This window comes from Nothobranchius furzeri, chromosome 2 (genome assembly GCF_043380555.1).
Source record: "Nothobranchius furzeri strain GRZ-AD chromosome 2, NfurGRZ-RIMD1, whole genome shotgun sequence".
Lineage (NCBI taxonomy): Eukaryota > Metazoa > Chordata > Actinopteri > Cyprinodontiformes > Nothobranchiidae > Nothobranchius > Nothobranchius furzeri.
Genome location: NC_091742.1, coordinates 61,223,544 through 61,239,746, shown reverse-complemented (window position 1 = coordinate 61,239,746; position 16,203 = coordinate 61,223,544). Strand labels below are relative to the sequence as shown.

At 40.5% G+C, this 16,203-nt stretch overlaps 1 protein-coding gene across 5 annotated transcripts in view; it reads left to right on the top strand.

Annotated features, from left to right (window-relative positions):
* The window catches only part of LOC107377236 (nck-associated protein 5), a 216,269-nt gene that overhangs the window by 146,325 nt on the left and 53,741 nt on the right, over nt 1-16,203 (top strand). For all 5 annotated transcript variants that reach the window (XM_070547097.1, XM_070547098.1, XM_070547095.1 and 2 more), the window contains one exon: nt 15,230-15,320. In XM_070547097.1, coding sequence (XP_070403198.1) covers nt 15,230-15,320 — 91 coding nt within the window. The remainder of the gene's footprint in view (nt 1-15,229; nt 15,321-16,203) is intronic.

The following is a 16,203-nucleotide window of genomic DNA, read 5'->3' as shown; positions in this document are numbered from 1 at the left end:
TTAAAACGGCACCTGTGATTCCTTGGTGTTTTTTCACTTGCAGTCAGAATGACTATTCAGGCCACTCAACAGAATTAGGATCACTATTCGTTAATTTTTATTACTTTTTCACACTCAAGGCTAATTGGTACTGCTCACTTATATTGTTTTATGCTAAGCTAAAGCTAAAGAAGTACTGCTAAATCAAGAGAATGACTAGGCTGGTTACAGATAGTTTCTTTCCCACTTATCTATGGGGAGTATGGTAACAAACAACATTTTACTTTGGGGTCTTTCCGAATATCCTTAACAGTTTCTCACCAACAATCATTCCAGAGAGACAAGCTATGTCTCTTTCCTGTCCTCTCAGACTCGTAGAGAAAAGGCCATCCTTTCTTATCTTGATCCTGATTCTGCTACCTGTTTCAACAGAGGGTTCCTTCCCACTGGCGCTCAGTGCCCTGTACTTGCTCATAACGAGAGCTTGATTAATTTCTATCGATGCAACCTGTAGGTGTCCTCGTCTATAGTTCTACGGTATCAAAGTACTTGGTCTTGAACTTCAAGAACCATTAGAAATCTGTTTTCCTGTATTGTTCACACATCTTTACCAAACTAATCTCTTAATTGGCAGCTTAGTTCTGCTCCCTTTGACTCCCTGCCAATATTAATCTTCATTTCGCCCCCCCCCCCCCAAAAAAAAAAGTTGCCAAAGACCCTGTTTGGGAGACACCAAGGCTCCTGCTGTCATCATGAATAAGGTTTCCCACTGGGATGTCTGTGTTTGTGTTCCGCATGTGGAACACACATGGATGCAACTCATTGATGAGGAGCAAAAAGGCTTCCTCATCACAAACTCCTTCCTTTGCTCAATGGCGAACATGTGGAACGGTTGAGGAAAATTTGCGGGTTTAAATCTTTCCAAATGCAGCGAAACTCCTAGAGGGATGAACAAAGAACTTGAATCCAGTTCCTTCCATATGTTACTTTAATTTTTACTCTTTTCAGACCACATGGTGATTCTTGTGAGATCAGTTTGGGATTCCTTAACAAATCTGTTTGCACGCAAGGCATTTAAAAGATTTTCTAATAGTTTACAACAGAATTCTCACAAAACTCGGGCAAACAAACAAAGAAATACAACTTTCAAATACTGCTGTGCTTCATCTCTCACATGTGTGTCTTGTTGTGGAGGTCAAAGGTTGACATAAAGAGCCAGCAGGTCACCAGGGAACAGACCTTTCCTAAATACTGCTCGGCTGTAACGTGCATAGGTTTAGGCTCTGAAATGTACCGAACCTTTCACTGGAAGTCCCACGCAGTTTGTTTCTCCGATTCATTTGGGTCACGTCTAAGAAAGGGTCTCCTGCATGTTTTGCAGCTCTAAGAGGATAAGAGTGGCTTAGCTTTGGGTTAAGCTTGGCAATCACCTGGTGGGTGTGCATAAGTGATTTGCTGGAAAGAGTCTAAGAAGAAGAATGGGATATTTTTGGGGGCTGAAACGAAGAGTTTTGCTGTGGATAAGGTGATTGTGGCTGTCGATGAAGCCGTCATGCGAGGCCCTCTTGATGGCCTCGATTCGGCCTCACAACTGGGCCAATTGTTTTCCCTTATCGTTTCCGCACCTTTACAATATCACATTTGTTCACCGGTGAAATCTGATTAGAAAGGGTTTGGGTCAAGCTGAGCCTTTGACAACACCAGCGTAGGTAAGGAGAGGAAATTGTTTTCCTTGTTGGGCCCGCTGGAGCTTTCCTCCTCGTCGTTATCTTTGTTTTCAAGCTTAAACGAGTGTCCTAAATGAAAAATTAATGACCTAAAATCCATAATAAAGTCGCAGTGGAGCTTTTGCCAGGCAATGACGGGGGCATAAAAATCCAAGGGACTCTTGCTTGGTTCGAACTGTGAACAAAACATCTAAAGCTGGCGTCGTTAAAACGAACTCAGAGATGGCCTGCAGAGAATTCAGAGTGTCCCTGGCATGCAGCCTTCGTGTTGGCTTTCCCTGCACAGAATGTGTTGATTTTAGCAAAACCAAAGCCTCTTAATGACCAGTGGAGACCCACACAAGTATGTGCACAAACACACTTTGGCTGATATAACAGGGGGATCTCTGTCTTTAGCTGTGCCTCATCCATGCAAGTCTTTCCCCCATCTAATCCAAAACTACCGGATTGCTTGACTCTCAGCAGGAGCCTTCTTCTCTCCCTCTAGAGAGGGCTTAAGATGGGACAAGTGGGAACGTCTGTGCCTGCCAGATCATTCTCTCTGCACAGGCCCAGTGGCAGATGATGACATGCTGGGGTCACAACGAGTAGAAAAAAAATGAGAACAAACTCGCTAACCTGGCCACGAGACCGACCGCGCTGTCCGTTGATTGAGCGGAAAGCACTCAGGCTTAAATGATGACTGCGTGGCCTATTTTTTTCCAAGAGACCCACATTTCAACACAACTGACTAGGTCACTCCATAACTCGGAGAGAACAGAGAGCAGTCGGGTGTCTCTGGAGATGGAGTTCAAGGATGTCTGTGCAGTTTTTCTAGCCTTTTTTAGGCGAAGCAGTGGAGTTAAAAGTGGAGACAAACTCAAAATGGGGTGAGCTTTGTGCAAATATTGCTGGCTTTGATGTTTTGAGATGTGAAATAGTAATGGAAGAGTCTAAACAAGTTTGAATTTTGTTATAATCTAAGCTGAGACACAATCCTTTTGATGTAAACTGTAGAAGTTTAAAGATAACTATTTCAACAAAATATGAAGGCTACGCTTAGTTGCCCATAAGGTCACTGTGTAAATCATCTGTGGCTTATTAACCCTCTGGAAGCAGGCGTTGCAGATTAGCAATGTTAAAACCTACCTACCTGGTTACTCCACATGCGTATTTCATGAGCATTTTTAACTCAGAAGTACCCCTGAAGGACTTAGTTGTTCGTCCTTTTATCCAAACGTATTTTGAGCCTAAGAGGGTTAAGGTTACCATGGGAACCACACAACTCTGCTTCTCTCTCCCTGACAGCAACCTCAGCAAGAGCTAGACAGATACTAAAGGGTGAGCCTCAAACCAACTGTCATATTGACATCAATCTTAAACTGTGAGCAGCAGAAGGCTCTGAGGATCCCTTGGAGATTGGTTTATCTTTATACTAGGTTTATGGCAGAGATATGCCATGCTAGAACGACTCTTCACTTCTGGTTTTGTAGAAAAACAATCAAAGCTAATATTTATGAGAGCCCTTTCAATTTGTGGATGAACTCCACCTACTCAGGGGATTAGAGATAAATCCATGTGTCTTACAGCAATGAGAGACAGCATGTGGAAGAAGACGAAACATCTGCATTTGTATCTGTACCAAAAAGGTAGTGGGAGTGAAGTGTTTGTTTGCAACAGATTTTATGTCATTGCATGACATCATCAGTCAATGAAATATTCTCAGGAGGAATGTGCAAAGTTAAAGTCCGATAGTCACCATCACACACAAACTCATCTCCGCATTTGACCCACCCCTATGGGGAGCAGTAAGCTGCAGCAATGGCTGCGTTCGGGAACTATTTGGTGGTTTGGCCCCCCAATCCAACCCCTTAGAGCTGAGTATAAAGCAGAGAGGCATTGGGTTCTATTTTTAAAGTTTTAGGTATGACTGACCAGGATTTAATCCCAGATCTCCCAGTGCCAGAGAGGACACTATCGCTAAGCCACTGAGACGGTAAACATCATAAAAGTAAAACTGATTGGGTAAAAACTATAAAACATCCTATTACTAATTTAGTCAAGCAGAATGGACTTTCTGTGACTGGTTTAAACCTTGGTTGATGTCTCTATTGTAACGTCTACTTGAGATGAAGAGCTCAACATGGGCCACCATGTTCTCAGTTTCACCAAATGTGTGTGCATATATATATATATATATATATATATATATATATATATATATATATATATATATATATATATATATATATATATATATATATATATATATATATATATATATATATATATATACACACACACACCGTAAATCCTCTAATACAGGCCGGTATTCAATTAAAGGCCGGGTCTCCAATTTTGGCCGGTGTTGGAGTCAGCGGAGGTAAATAATGGCCGGTCTCTTATTGTGGCCGGGTGGAATGTGGTGACAAGCAAGTATGAGCGTCCCAGCGGCAGGGTTATAGTCCCCAAATCAACCAGCAGGAGGCAGTAGAGGTTCACGCGGACCTTTATTGGGCTTTTTCTTCAATGCTTTGTAACGCTACAGACACGATCCTCTATCACGCTCCTACCACACAGAGTCACGGTGTCAGTTAACCATGCTAATTCAACCCGCTCCACAGAACACACATCACCTTCCCTGTGGCTTACATAACACTCACACAACACGCAAATCAGCACATAGGAACTAGCAGAACGATAGGAAACACATATAACACAATACCCAGAATGCACCTGGCTTACAACCCCAGCCAGGTCATTACATTATCAAGTTCAAAGAGAACGTGCTGCAGAACACTCTGGAGAGCAGCAGTAGGGGGTGTATGAACTAGTCAACTTCACTATACAGTAATCCCTCGCTACTTCGCGGTTCGTTCATCGCGGATTCGCTGCTTCGCGGATTTTTTCTTTGGAGCATTTTTCAGGGGGAATTCGCAGATTCGCGGTATTTTTCACTGATTCGCGGTATTTTTCTATGCGAAATATCAAGAAATTCTTGTTTTTTTCATCAATTTAATCATAAAATGCACTTTTTGTAATAAAACTAAAAAAAACAAGTAAAAAAAAATTTTTTTTTTGAGTTTTACCCACAAAAAGAGAATGTGATCATACGATAATTCCATAGGGAGCGTGGTTTCACAGACGCGGAAGTGATAGCGTCGGTGAAACGCCGGCTGATCTAGGAAACCCCCGAGCGTTCGAGCGTCAACGAAGTGACACGGAAATGCCGGGCTTTCCAGAAGTAAGTAAGATAACTTACTATGAGCTGATAGTTCGTTGGATTGATCGGTAGGTTGGAAACTCTGATCATGAATCTGAAGAAACGATGACTGAGTGGTGAGCTGGAAAGGCGACTTCCGTTTATAGCCGCGGTTTGTGACGTAGGTGCAACGTGGAGGGAATCCCCGCGAGGGGCATGCTGGGAGTCCCTACTTCGCCGATTTTCACCTATCGCGGCCAGGTCTGGAACGCATCTACCGCGATAAACGAGGGATTACTGTAGTGACTTTTTACGCCTGTCATCGACTAGTCGCTGTCACGTGATAATGACCGGCAAAATGCAGCCCTCGGAAAAGACAGCAGCCTGCTATCAGCAGGTGACAAGCTCCTGATGCGTTTCGCTGCTGTGGAGCGGGGCGCTGCGCACATCACCTAGTCCTCCGACGCACTGATAACTGATACGGCCGCCAAACAGTGAGCGCTCCGCTGTTTTTGCGGTCGGTAGATCTTTTAGAACTGCAGTTCAAAGGTAACTCATAAGGTGAATATATATAAACCCAGGTAGCAGTTTTTCTTTAGGTTTGAGAGGAGATGCAGGAAGATAATAAACAGGCAGGACAGAAAAATAGTCAAATAAAAACAAGTTAGTTTTTGTACCTGGTGGTTGCAACAAACAGACACCATTGAAGGTAATCAGAAGTGGAACAGAAAATGAAATAATTATTTTAATGTTTAGAGCAGCAGGAACTCCGAGAGGCTGCAGGCGCATCAGTGAGTTTGCGGCTGCTGCGCAGGGGGAGGGGGGAGAGGGCTGAAGCAGGGGGAGGGGGGAGATGGCTGAAGCAGAAACTACCGTTGTTAAAAGAAATGTGTTTAACTTTGAAAATGTGGGCGCAATTTTAATTGTCAAAAACTCCAGCGAACCATTAGGTCATTTTGCTCAAATAGAAATAGAGGCCTGCCTCTAAAACTGGCCCTCCTTCCAATAAAGGCCTGGAGCTTGATGAGCTTGAGTCAAATAAAGGCCCGGGCCTGTATTAGAGGATTTACGGTATATATATATATATATATATATATATATATATATATATATATATATTTATTTATTTATTTGGCAGAGGTGGAAAGTAATGAATTACATTTACTCACGTTACTGTAATTGAGTAGCTTTTTTGTATATTTATATTTTTAAGTCATTTTTAAAGTCTGTACTTTTACTTTTACTTGAGTACGTTTTTTCAAAAGAACTGTAATTCGCTACATTTTAAATCATATCTGTTACTGAGTAAAAATAAATTGTAGGCTTAAATTAAAAGCATGTGTCGCAGTGTCGGAACAGAAAGACACCTGCACGAGTGCCACGTCTAAACCGTAGGGGGTGTGGGTGTACACTTTTGCTCAAAAACATCAGTTCAGTCCCTGTGATCCACTCGCTGTTTACCTCCTCTCTCCCTTCTCTCCTGTGGGTTGGAACCCGCACTTTCGAGCGCCGGTGTTACGTCATCAGAATTCTGCTCGGTTCTGTATCGAGATTCGGTTCCGTGTTTGAAATGTGTTTCCCTACCGCTCCGCACGGCAGCGGCAAAATAACGTTTAGCGCTCCTAACAAGCGGATTCTCAGTACTTTGCTCATAAAACAGAAGACCTGCAGGCCTCTGTGAGATAAAACATCCTGATACTGTTCAGGTGTAAACGTTGTGCTCCATCCCTGTGTTTGAACTCAGAAGATGCTCCTTGATGCCACAGATATGTGATGATTAGCTTTTTTCTTTATTTTATTCCAGAATAAGAGATTAAATTATTACAAAAGCAGTTCAATGTAGTTAAATTAGTCATTCAAATGATTCTAACATGCTGCAGTGTGTGTGTGTGTGTGTGTGTGTGTGTGTGTGTGTGTGTGTGTGTGTGTGTGTGTGTGCGTGCACACTAGCGTGTTGTGAACTGGTATGGTTTTGCACTGAGGTAGCCATCTTTACGCTGACAAAAATGTAACTAAGTAACTTTTACTTAGAGTACATTTTATTTACAATACTTTTTACTTTTAGTTGAAGTCAAAATTTAGGCAAGTACTTTTACTTGTACTTGAGTAAAAAATTATCAAAGTATTAGTACTCGTACTTGAGTAGGACATTTTAGTACTCTTTCCACCTCTGGTCATTGGGCTGGTATCTGCTATCGGAACTTCTAGGTAAATTTTCCACACCTCAAATGACTCCTCTCGATGTGGAGGAGCAGCGGATCCACTCTGAGCCCCTCCCTGATTACTGAGTTTCTCACTCTATCTCTAAGCGGGAGGCCAGACACCTTGCGGCGGAAATTCTTTTTGGCAGCTTGCATTCATGACCGCGTACTTTCGGTCACTACCCAAAACTTGTGACCATAGGTGAGGGAGGAAATGTAGATCAACCAGTAAATCCAAAAATTTGCCTTCTGGCTCAGCTCTGTCTTCACCACGACAGACCGGTACAACGCCCAGATCACTGCAGACGCAGCACCAACCCGCTTGTCGATCTTGCGCTCCCAAACAACTGGCATTTTGAAAAGTGGAAGAGTTGTTGGTGAAGTGAAGTGAAAGGAAAGAAGCAGCGATCTTACTTCTTCAAAATTGCTCATAATGCCAAAAATTGCAGTGGAAATCCCCCAAAATGCTGAAATGTATCCTGCTTTGTTGTCTCACAGAGTGCCGTAACAAACAGCGATTCTTCCGGTCGCCGAACAAGGCCTTTCATGTCACACAGCCACTTCCCCGTCCCGCAACTGGATTTATTTCTCGCACACTTTGATAAAATGTGACTTTTAATGTTAATGATGTCTGTAGATGCATTTTGGCACAACACTCGCTGCTGAAGCTGTGACAATGTGCCGGCGTCTTTGCCAACTCACAGGGACAATTTCGTATTTAGCAGTGGCGGGCGGTGCGTTCCACCCCTGGGCCTTCAGTGATTTCCTATTCAGTCCAATCTAATTTAATACACCTTAAAATACCATCAATAGGACATCACAGCTGGAGAAACCTCACACACACACCAGTGGCTGGTCAAGACACATAATTTCCAGAGTCTTTAAAATCAAACTCGCATTCCCAGTTGAGAGTAGGAAGCTGACCACGGATACTGTCAAATCTCAGAAATGAAAGACGGGTTTAAGAGATGAGACAATAAAATAAATAAGTAAAGCAAACACATTATTTGCATTTGTTTTGGAGAAAATTGTACCGCGAAACAATTGAACATGTTGGCGCAGCTGCACACACCACGTCATTCACAATATAAATTGCATAGAAACAGAACACAGAATAATTTCATTTTGCCATTTTATTTCGTTACCATTTATTGATTATTAACAAAATAAAATGACAAAACATTTAAAAAATACTAATAAAATGTTTCTACTCACCAACATAAATGTCCAGCATGGATCTCCTCCTCTCCTGCTCATTAGAAAATAAAATCCATCCTTCTTTCTTTCCTCAGGAAAACCTCAGTGGCTCTGTACAGTTTATCTGTGCGCTTCAGGTCCATGAGTAGATCCTTTTCTATGGACATGGAGGCTAATGCTGAAAGACGTGTCTGCCCGGTCGTGTTTCTGGCGTACGTTTTAACGCGCTTTAATGCTACCAAATCCATCTGATGCGAGCAACAGGCATTCCCAGCAGAATAACCTGCAGCGGTTCTCTGAAGCTGTTAGCCATGGGTACCGTTCATAGTTGCTTGCCTGAAAATGACGAACAAATCCTTTCTCCTGCTGGGACAAGCCAGCTAGCGTTGGAGTCAGACGACCTGTTCTCACAAGATCCATTTTTTCTTGAAAAGTCCGTCTGGAAAATGGTGTGGCAAGTTAATCTGCAACCAAGTCCGTCTCTTCTCCTCTTTCAGCCATCATGTGTTCAAAAATACACCTATAGCTGCCTATAGGTACAAATCTCTGTGTTTAGTTTTGATATTTTGCTTCATGCCGCTAGAAAAGTTCTAACTACTGCTCAACCAATCACAGGATGCGTTCATGTCAACTTTTGCGTGAGGCCAGCTAGCTGGCCCGGGTCAAGCTGACTCGTGAGCTGATTGGCTGTCGCAACTAGCTCGTCTCTGTTCACTTACAGCGGACAGTGGGCTTCTCGACTGATTCTGAAGGCCTAGAGCAGACTTAATCTGCCTGAAAACACAAACTAGCTTAAATCTGATTGGATAACACCCAGCCTTGGTATTTTAACACTGGAAGCAGCACAGCCAAGTGGTTATAGTAGGATATAAAGAAAATAGACCAGTAAACATTTTTTTTATTTAAAAATAATTACCAAAGGGAAAAAAATACATTTACGCTTTTGAGTATGTTTACGCCAGCAGAGAAGGCTTTGCTGGCCCTGACTGCCCACCTCTGGTATTTAGACACAACAATTGAGAGGACCGAGCCATCGTATTTTCCCTGTTACCCTTCCCTTCCCAGAAATGTCCTGGATCTCCTACAGGAGAAACATGGATATTAATAGAGTATTTAGTTATCCTGACTGTTTTATATTTGACTCTTTTGGTGAAACGTGTGTGTGTGTGTGTGTGTGTGTGTGTGTGTGTGTGTGTGTGTGTGTGTGTGTGTGTGTGTGTGTGTGTGTGTGTGTGTGTGTGTGTGTGTGTGTGTGTGTGTGTGTGTACACCTAAAGAGACCATCAGACCCTTTGGCTGAAAACTGATTGGATCCTTAATGGTATTTCTTTCCTTGCTGATGAATCTTTGAAATTCAGAACATCTCTTGAGGGTCAGAAGAGGTAGGATCACCCCCATCTCCGTCCTTTATTCACTCTCTTTCTCAGTGATGCGTTTAGTAAGTCATCGGGTGCCAGTTTGCGATTAATCACACTATCATACTGAGGAAGAATTGGGAATTTGTTTCTATGTAAAGTAATGCTCTGTCATCTGAGAAATTTTTTTCCATCCATCATACGCACTTAGCACGCTGTCTCTCCAATGAAAACGGGTCTGAGGCAGGTGAAGTTACAACAAATGACAAATGACACTGTTTATTTCTAGGATGGGAGCTTGTCCAGTTGTGCACTTAAAGGGATTTACTGCTTTAGCAACACATAATGAAATGAAATACTGTAAAATGACACCAGCTGCTTAATGGATTTAGTAATAACCCCACATAAGTCCAGTTAATCATTCTTTATTTGCAAAGCTGCAGGTAGAAATCCACTTTGATTCAGATAAGAATTTAAATGTTTCCACTATTTTGTTTCTCTTTTTTAAATGTAGTTGTTATTTACTAGAAAAGGATGCAGTTACTTTGCTGAATCACCAATCTCTCAGAACTGTTAGGAACATTTTGGTATTTTGACGTGAATTAGTGGTTGACATCCGGTAAATCCTGAAGAGTTCTTTTGTTTTTTCTTCCACGCATCAATTATGACAACCTCAATCAGATGGGCTTTCTCCTGAGGTGCTTTTATGTAACAAAAGTGGAAAAAAAAAATTGTAAAAATAAAATGTGTATTTAGGGCTTAAAATATTGCATAATGATAATAGTATGATAGTCCGGTTTTTAAAACCAAACTTTGTATTCTCTGATGCATCTGATTTTAGTATGTAACTGTATAACAATAACAAGACGTTCAACATCTCCAGATATTTACTAGGGGTGAAAATATTCATTTTGATATGTTATGACAAACAAAAAGAAAAATACTAATATATAATTATTATTTTATTAAATCACGAAAATACTGTTGCTAAGTACACTGTCGGCTATTGGTAGAGGGGACTTATGTGCAAGTACCCCATCAACTGATTGGTTTTCATCATTTAAAACCAGTTATTGTCTTTTTTTTTCACTTGCTGGAATTGATACAAAATCCTTTTGCTCAGGTTCCCATTAAGCTAGGCATAAAATAAGCACCATGTTTTGCAATTAAACACAATTTACAGTAACGTTTGGCTCTTTTGTTAACAGTTGACTTAATAATTTGGTCCAGATTTACCTTGTGCATTCAGTGTGTTTTGTTTAAACATTAAATAATGAATAATAACAATGGAAAAGTTAATGTTTAATGAAACAGCAGCTAGGTCAAATCTAGGACAAGTCTTACCCATTTTTTTTGGTTAAGACCATCACATCAAGGTAATGGAGGTTAAGATACACACTGCAGCCACTAGGAGGCACTCGCTTTGTTTGGGTTATGTTTATTTATTTAGCAGACACTTTTGTCCAAAGCGACTTACAATTTCTAACCTGTAGAGCATGTTGTGAACTGTGGGGAAACTGGAGTACCCGGAGGAAACCCACGCATGCACGGGGAGAACACGCAACTCCACGCCATGGACGTAATTTTCACTTTAGAAGTGGGGGGGACACGTGTGTGTGTGTGTGTGTGCGTGTGTGTGTGTGTGGGGTCTTTACAGTATGTTCTAATGGGAAACAGGCTTCAACACAAATGGTTGGTTTCTGCTTGGTCCTAGAGTTCAACCAGTGCCAATTTAATATAAAGTATTGGTAAAAAGTGCAGGGGTGAAAACTTGACTTTGGAGAAAGTGGGGGGGACATGTCCCCCCTGTACCCCCCCCCCCCCCCCCCCCCAAAAAAAATTACGTCCATGCTCCACACAGAAAGGCCACAGCCGAGTTTCGAACCTGCAACCTTCGGGCTGCGAGGCAACAGTGCTAACAACTGCACCACCATGCAGTGGGTTATCTTCCACTTTACACCCATCCATTATCTGAACCCACTTGTCCATGTAGGGTCACGGGGGGTCAGTACCTATCTCCAGCAGTCAACGGGCAAACAGGCAGGGTACACCCTGGACAGGTTGCCAGTCCCTCGCAGGGCATCCACTTAACATGTCTGTGACTTGTCATAAATGTTGATGGTTCCTCCCAAAACTTCAAGTTAAAGTTATTATTTTTTAGAATAAGAAAAAAAACAGTTTCAGGAATACTATAGACCTGTAAAAGAGGAGGCTATTTCCTCCCCCATGACCCCTACCCGTCCTCCATCATGTACAGGTTTTGAGCATCAAAGAGTTTGTGCAAAAACTCTCAAGGTCACTGAGGAGATTTGTCAGCCGTTTAAAATAAAAAAGGACCGCACTTATTTAATTTGACTTTCATTGCTTTTCTGTCTTATTAGGAGATTTCACTCCTGCAGCATTAGACTCAATTAGACTCCATCTGTTTTGCAGCCTAATCATATTTCCACTTGTCTCAGTTTCAGTTTGAAACTGTTACTGTGCACAGTCCTAATTTTCCAATTTTGGTTTTAATTTTAGCAAATCGGATTTCTCAAAATATCAAAGAAATGAGTTTTGACTGAATAGTGTGGCATACTAAATAATTGGTTTTAAATAGGATTTTCAACTTGTAGTAGGACTCACAAAACTATAGCTTTGTCCGTGTATCATTCTTTAAATCCCCCTGACAAAAGACCGATCCAGCCCATCCATGTGTCCTTGACCCATGGTCAGTGCTTCTGGACTTAGAGCTGGATTCATGTCCTCTTTGCTCTGTAGGTTGTTTTGATTAAGGCCAGTGTTTAACGTATGAACAAGAGCAATCTGCCACCAGCTCTGTGTCTGTTTGACGCTTCAGTCAGCAGCTAGCAGCCTGATTACAGCCGGCTTTACTGCTCAGCCTGAACAGATGGTGTGCAGAGAGCACCACGCTGCCCATCGGCACTCATTTCACCCCTCCATACCACAAGCTGAGCATCTATCACAGCTGAACTTGCATAAAAACAATTTCTTTAAGATGTGCTTTTTTTCATTGTCAACAAAGTTATGACTGTTTTCTTTCTTCTGTAAAATGCTATAAAAGCTGTTTTGGGGTTTAGAATAAACCTTTGAGCAATAGCAATATCAGGTATGCTAGCCAAAGACTTATAAATGCTAACTTAGCTACATTTTCTTAATGTTTTCCTGTGTCTTGCTCATCTGCTGTTAGTTTGTTTGTGAAACTAAGCTAACTAGCAACAGATGCAAAGCAAAACTGCTAATCAAAGCTCTATTTAAAATACTATATGGCTTGCTATGTCAGAGCAGATTTACTGTGTGACAAGGTACGTATGTGCGTAATACTCTTTGTTGTATATTTAACGTTGTAGAATTTGTGGCACAATGGACTGCATCTACTGGGTCAACAATGTGAAGAAGCAGAGAAAAAGAGACAAATAACAAACAGACATACTAGTTCTTTTTGTAAACAATACACCTTTCAAGCTACAAAACATCTTAAGTTTTCCATCCTATTATTATCGCTCAACAAGCTGGTTTGTACCAAATGTTGGGGTCTTGTCCGGGATCTGAGAACTTTTTTGCATTTCAAAAAAGAAAACTCCTAAATGTTTATTCCTCATTTCAAAAATATATATAAAAAGAGGTTGCTTTAGTATATTTAAACATGTACATTGATAGCTGTTTAGAAATTATGCTTTGTTAGGTTATTTCAAATCTGTACATTAATTGTCAAAGGATGGCTTTACCCTTTTAAAGGGTACTTGCAGAAATATTTGGAAACATAATGTTTCAAGCCTTGACTGATACTGGAGGCCATTAAAAACTTTTAATTAAATATTTTTAGTTTTACCGTTTAGTGTTTTTTGTTATTTTTCATACATCTGTAAAACCCTTTGTTTCTGATTTGATTCAGCCTATTATTTTAAAATTGTTATTTACTTGAATGAAATGAGACATATTTGCTTTAAACTGTACTTTTTGGTGATTTTACTTTTTCAGCCTTTATTAACACAGTTAAAAAGTAGCTTTTCAGATCACAATTAAACATTTTATTAGAAAAATTAACTACCAATTTAACAAAAAAAATCCATAATTAAAAAATCTGGAAAATATGCATCTATTTTATTTAAACTTTAAAGATTTTCTAAGTAAAATAATTTCCCAGATATATTTTATTTATTTTTTGTTTTGTTGTTGCTATTTGAACTCAGTCTATGCAGATACTTTAATATCTTATTTTTGGCTAATTTTCTGTACTTTTGTACTGACTCTGTTGGGTTAGGGTTAGGGTATTTTAGCTATCAAAAATGAGCCTGTTAACATGATTTTTAAATGTAAATGCTGTCATGTGAGTCCTTAATGTCATTCTCTGCAGCTACTAAATGTCACGTTCATCCTATAATTCCTGTTAACACAACCCAAGCTGATGATGCTGTGTGTAGTATTATTAAGTTAGTCTATATGGCAGCGAATGTGCTTTTTTATTTTACAATCTCTCTGCACCTGTTTTGCATGCATCATGCAGCGTTAGCAACAGATTGTTTCTGAACTGATCAGGTCTTGAAGCTCAAGGTTACTCGCTTTGCTGTTGTGATTGCACGTAATTTAGATGCACATGCAGAGGACTCACACAAAGAAATATCATGCAATAAGCCTGAGAGCATCGAGTTGGTTCTCAACTGCATGCTGCCTGCTTGGAAAATGAAGTAGGATTTGAGATTCATTCTAGTAACAACAAACACTCATTTTTCTTTGGGAAAATGACTCTTGAAGGATGCAGTGATCCAACATAGATCCCATTTCAGATGATTTCTGCTGAACCTTAAGGTCTGTTTATCACTGTGAAGCTGCAGACGGCTCCAACATTTCATCCTTTCAGATGTATAGATGTGATAAAACACACTAAACTGAAAAGTGAAAAGAAGTTTCAACATAATTCAGGACGAAGTACAACGTTGTTTGTACATTTCATAATGACATTGAACATTGTGCTTATTTTCTTACACAAAGCCTCTCTGTCTGTTTTTTAGTTAAAATGGTCATGCTGGAAAAAAAAAAGCAGAATATTTCCTATTTGAAATTTTTTTATAATATTATTAACGAAATAAGGGGAGAGTAGCACAATGTTGCAAACAACACTCAGAGACTAAAACTCACTAAAACTAATAAAAAAGACTTAAAGTCTCCAAAACAAGCTCAAACTTTATAATCATTAAATGAAATAATATCAATAAAATTAGTAAAATGGCTTTGATTAACCATGAAGATGCAACAAACAGATTGTCAACATCATTATAATACTTAACTGAAAAAAGCTACGTAACAAGAAGATTTTTGTCTCCCCTGGTTTATGGAGGCGTTTTACTCTTCTGCACCTCGGGGCCTTTTACTCCTGCTTTACCCTCCTTGGGATGTAGAGACCTTTTCTATTCCTTCTCAGCTCCCAGTTTTAGAACTAATCACTGAGGATGCTGAACAGCTTATGGGACAAGATGCAAAGCTGCCTTTTCCTTTGAGTTCTTCTTTTCAACGTGTAAAAATAGCCCACAAAAAGTACAAAATAAAGAGGTGATACTTGAATTAAAATGCGTAACATGTGTTTGTGCAGGATGGAAGAGACAGTGCGGTCGCTGCTGCAGAGTCAGGGTGTCCTGGAGCAGACTGCTGTGGACACAGTGGACATCATGAAGGCCTATAAGGTAACATGAATTTTGTAACTCTGAGAAAATGCACTTTACATCCTGCTTGTTACTGGTTATAAATCCTTTGTGGGATGGAATAATCAGTAACCACCTCTAAGGTTGTCTTTGTAAATGCAGAACAAAAATACAGTAAATCAAATCTTCAAATAAAATATGAGCAATAAATAAATAAATAAACAACATAATTGCTAATGTAACTCCAACATCAACTTTGTAATCATCAAATTCAAAACATGTATAAGTATAAAGAAAACAAAGAACAAAAGAAATGTTAAACCTATAGACAGTGGTGCATTAGGGTCACCGTGACAACCATGACTATCTAATTAAAGCAACACTAAACAGTTTCCAGCTTCTCCGTCCTACTGGTTGAAAGTGGAAATTCAATTCAATTCAATTCAAGTTTATTTATGAAGCGCCAAATCACGACAAGAGTCGTCTCAAGGACCTTCACACAGTAAACATTCCAATACAGGTCAGGTCATTAAGCCAATCAGTAAAAAGTTTCCTATATGAGGAACCTGGCAGGTTGCATCGAGTCACTGACTAGTGTCAGAGTCTTTACAGCAATCCTCATACCAAGCAAGCATGTAGCGACTGTGGGGAGGAAAACTCCCTTTTAACAGGAAGAAACCTCCAGAGGATCCTGGCTCAGTATAAGCATCCATCATCCACGACTCACTGGGGATTAAGAAGACAGAGCACACACACACAGACACACACACACACACACACACACACACACACACACACACACACACACACACACACACACGCACACGCACACGCACACGCACACGCACACGCACACGCACACGCACACGCACACGCACACGCACACGCACACACACACACACACACACACACACACACACACACA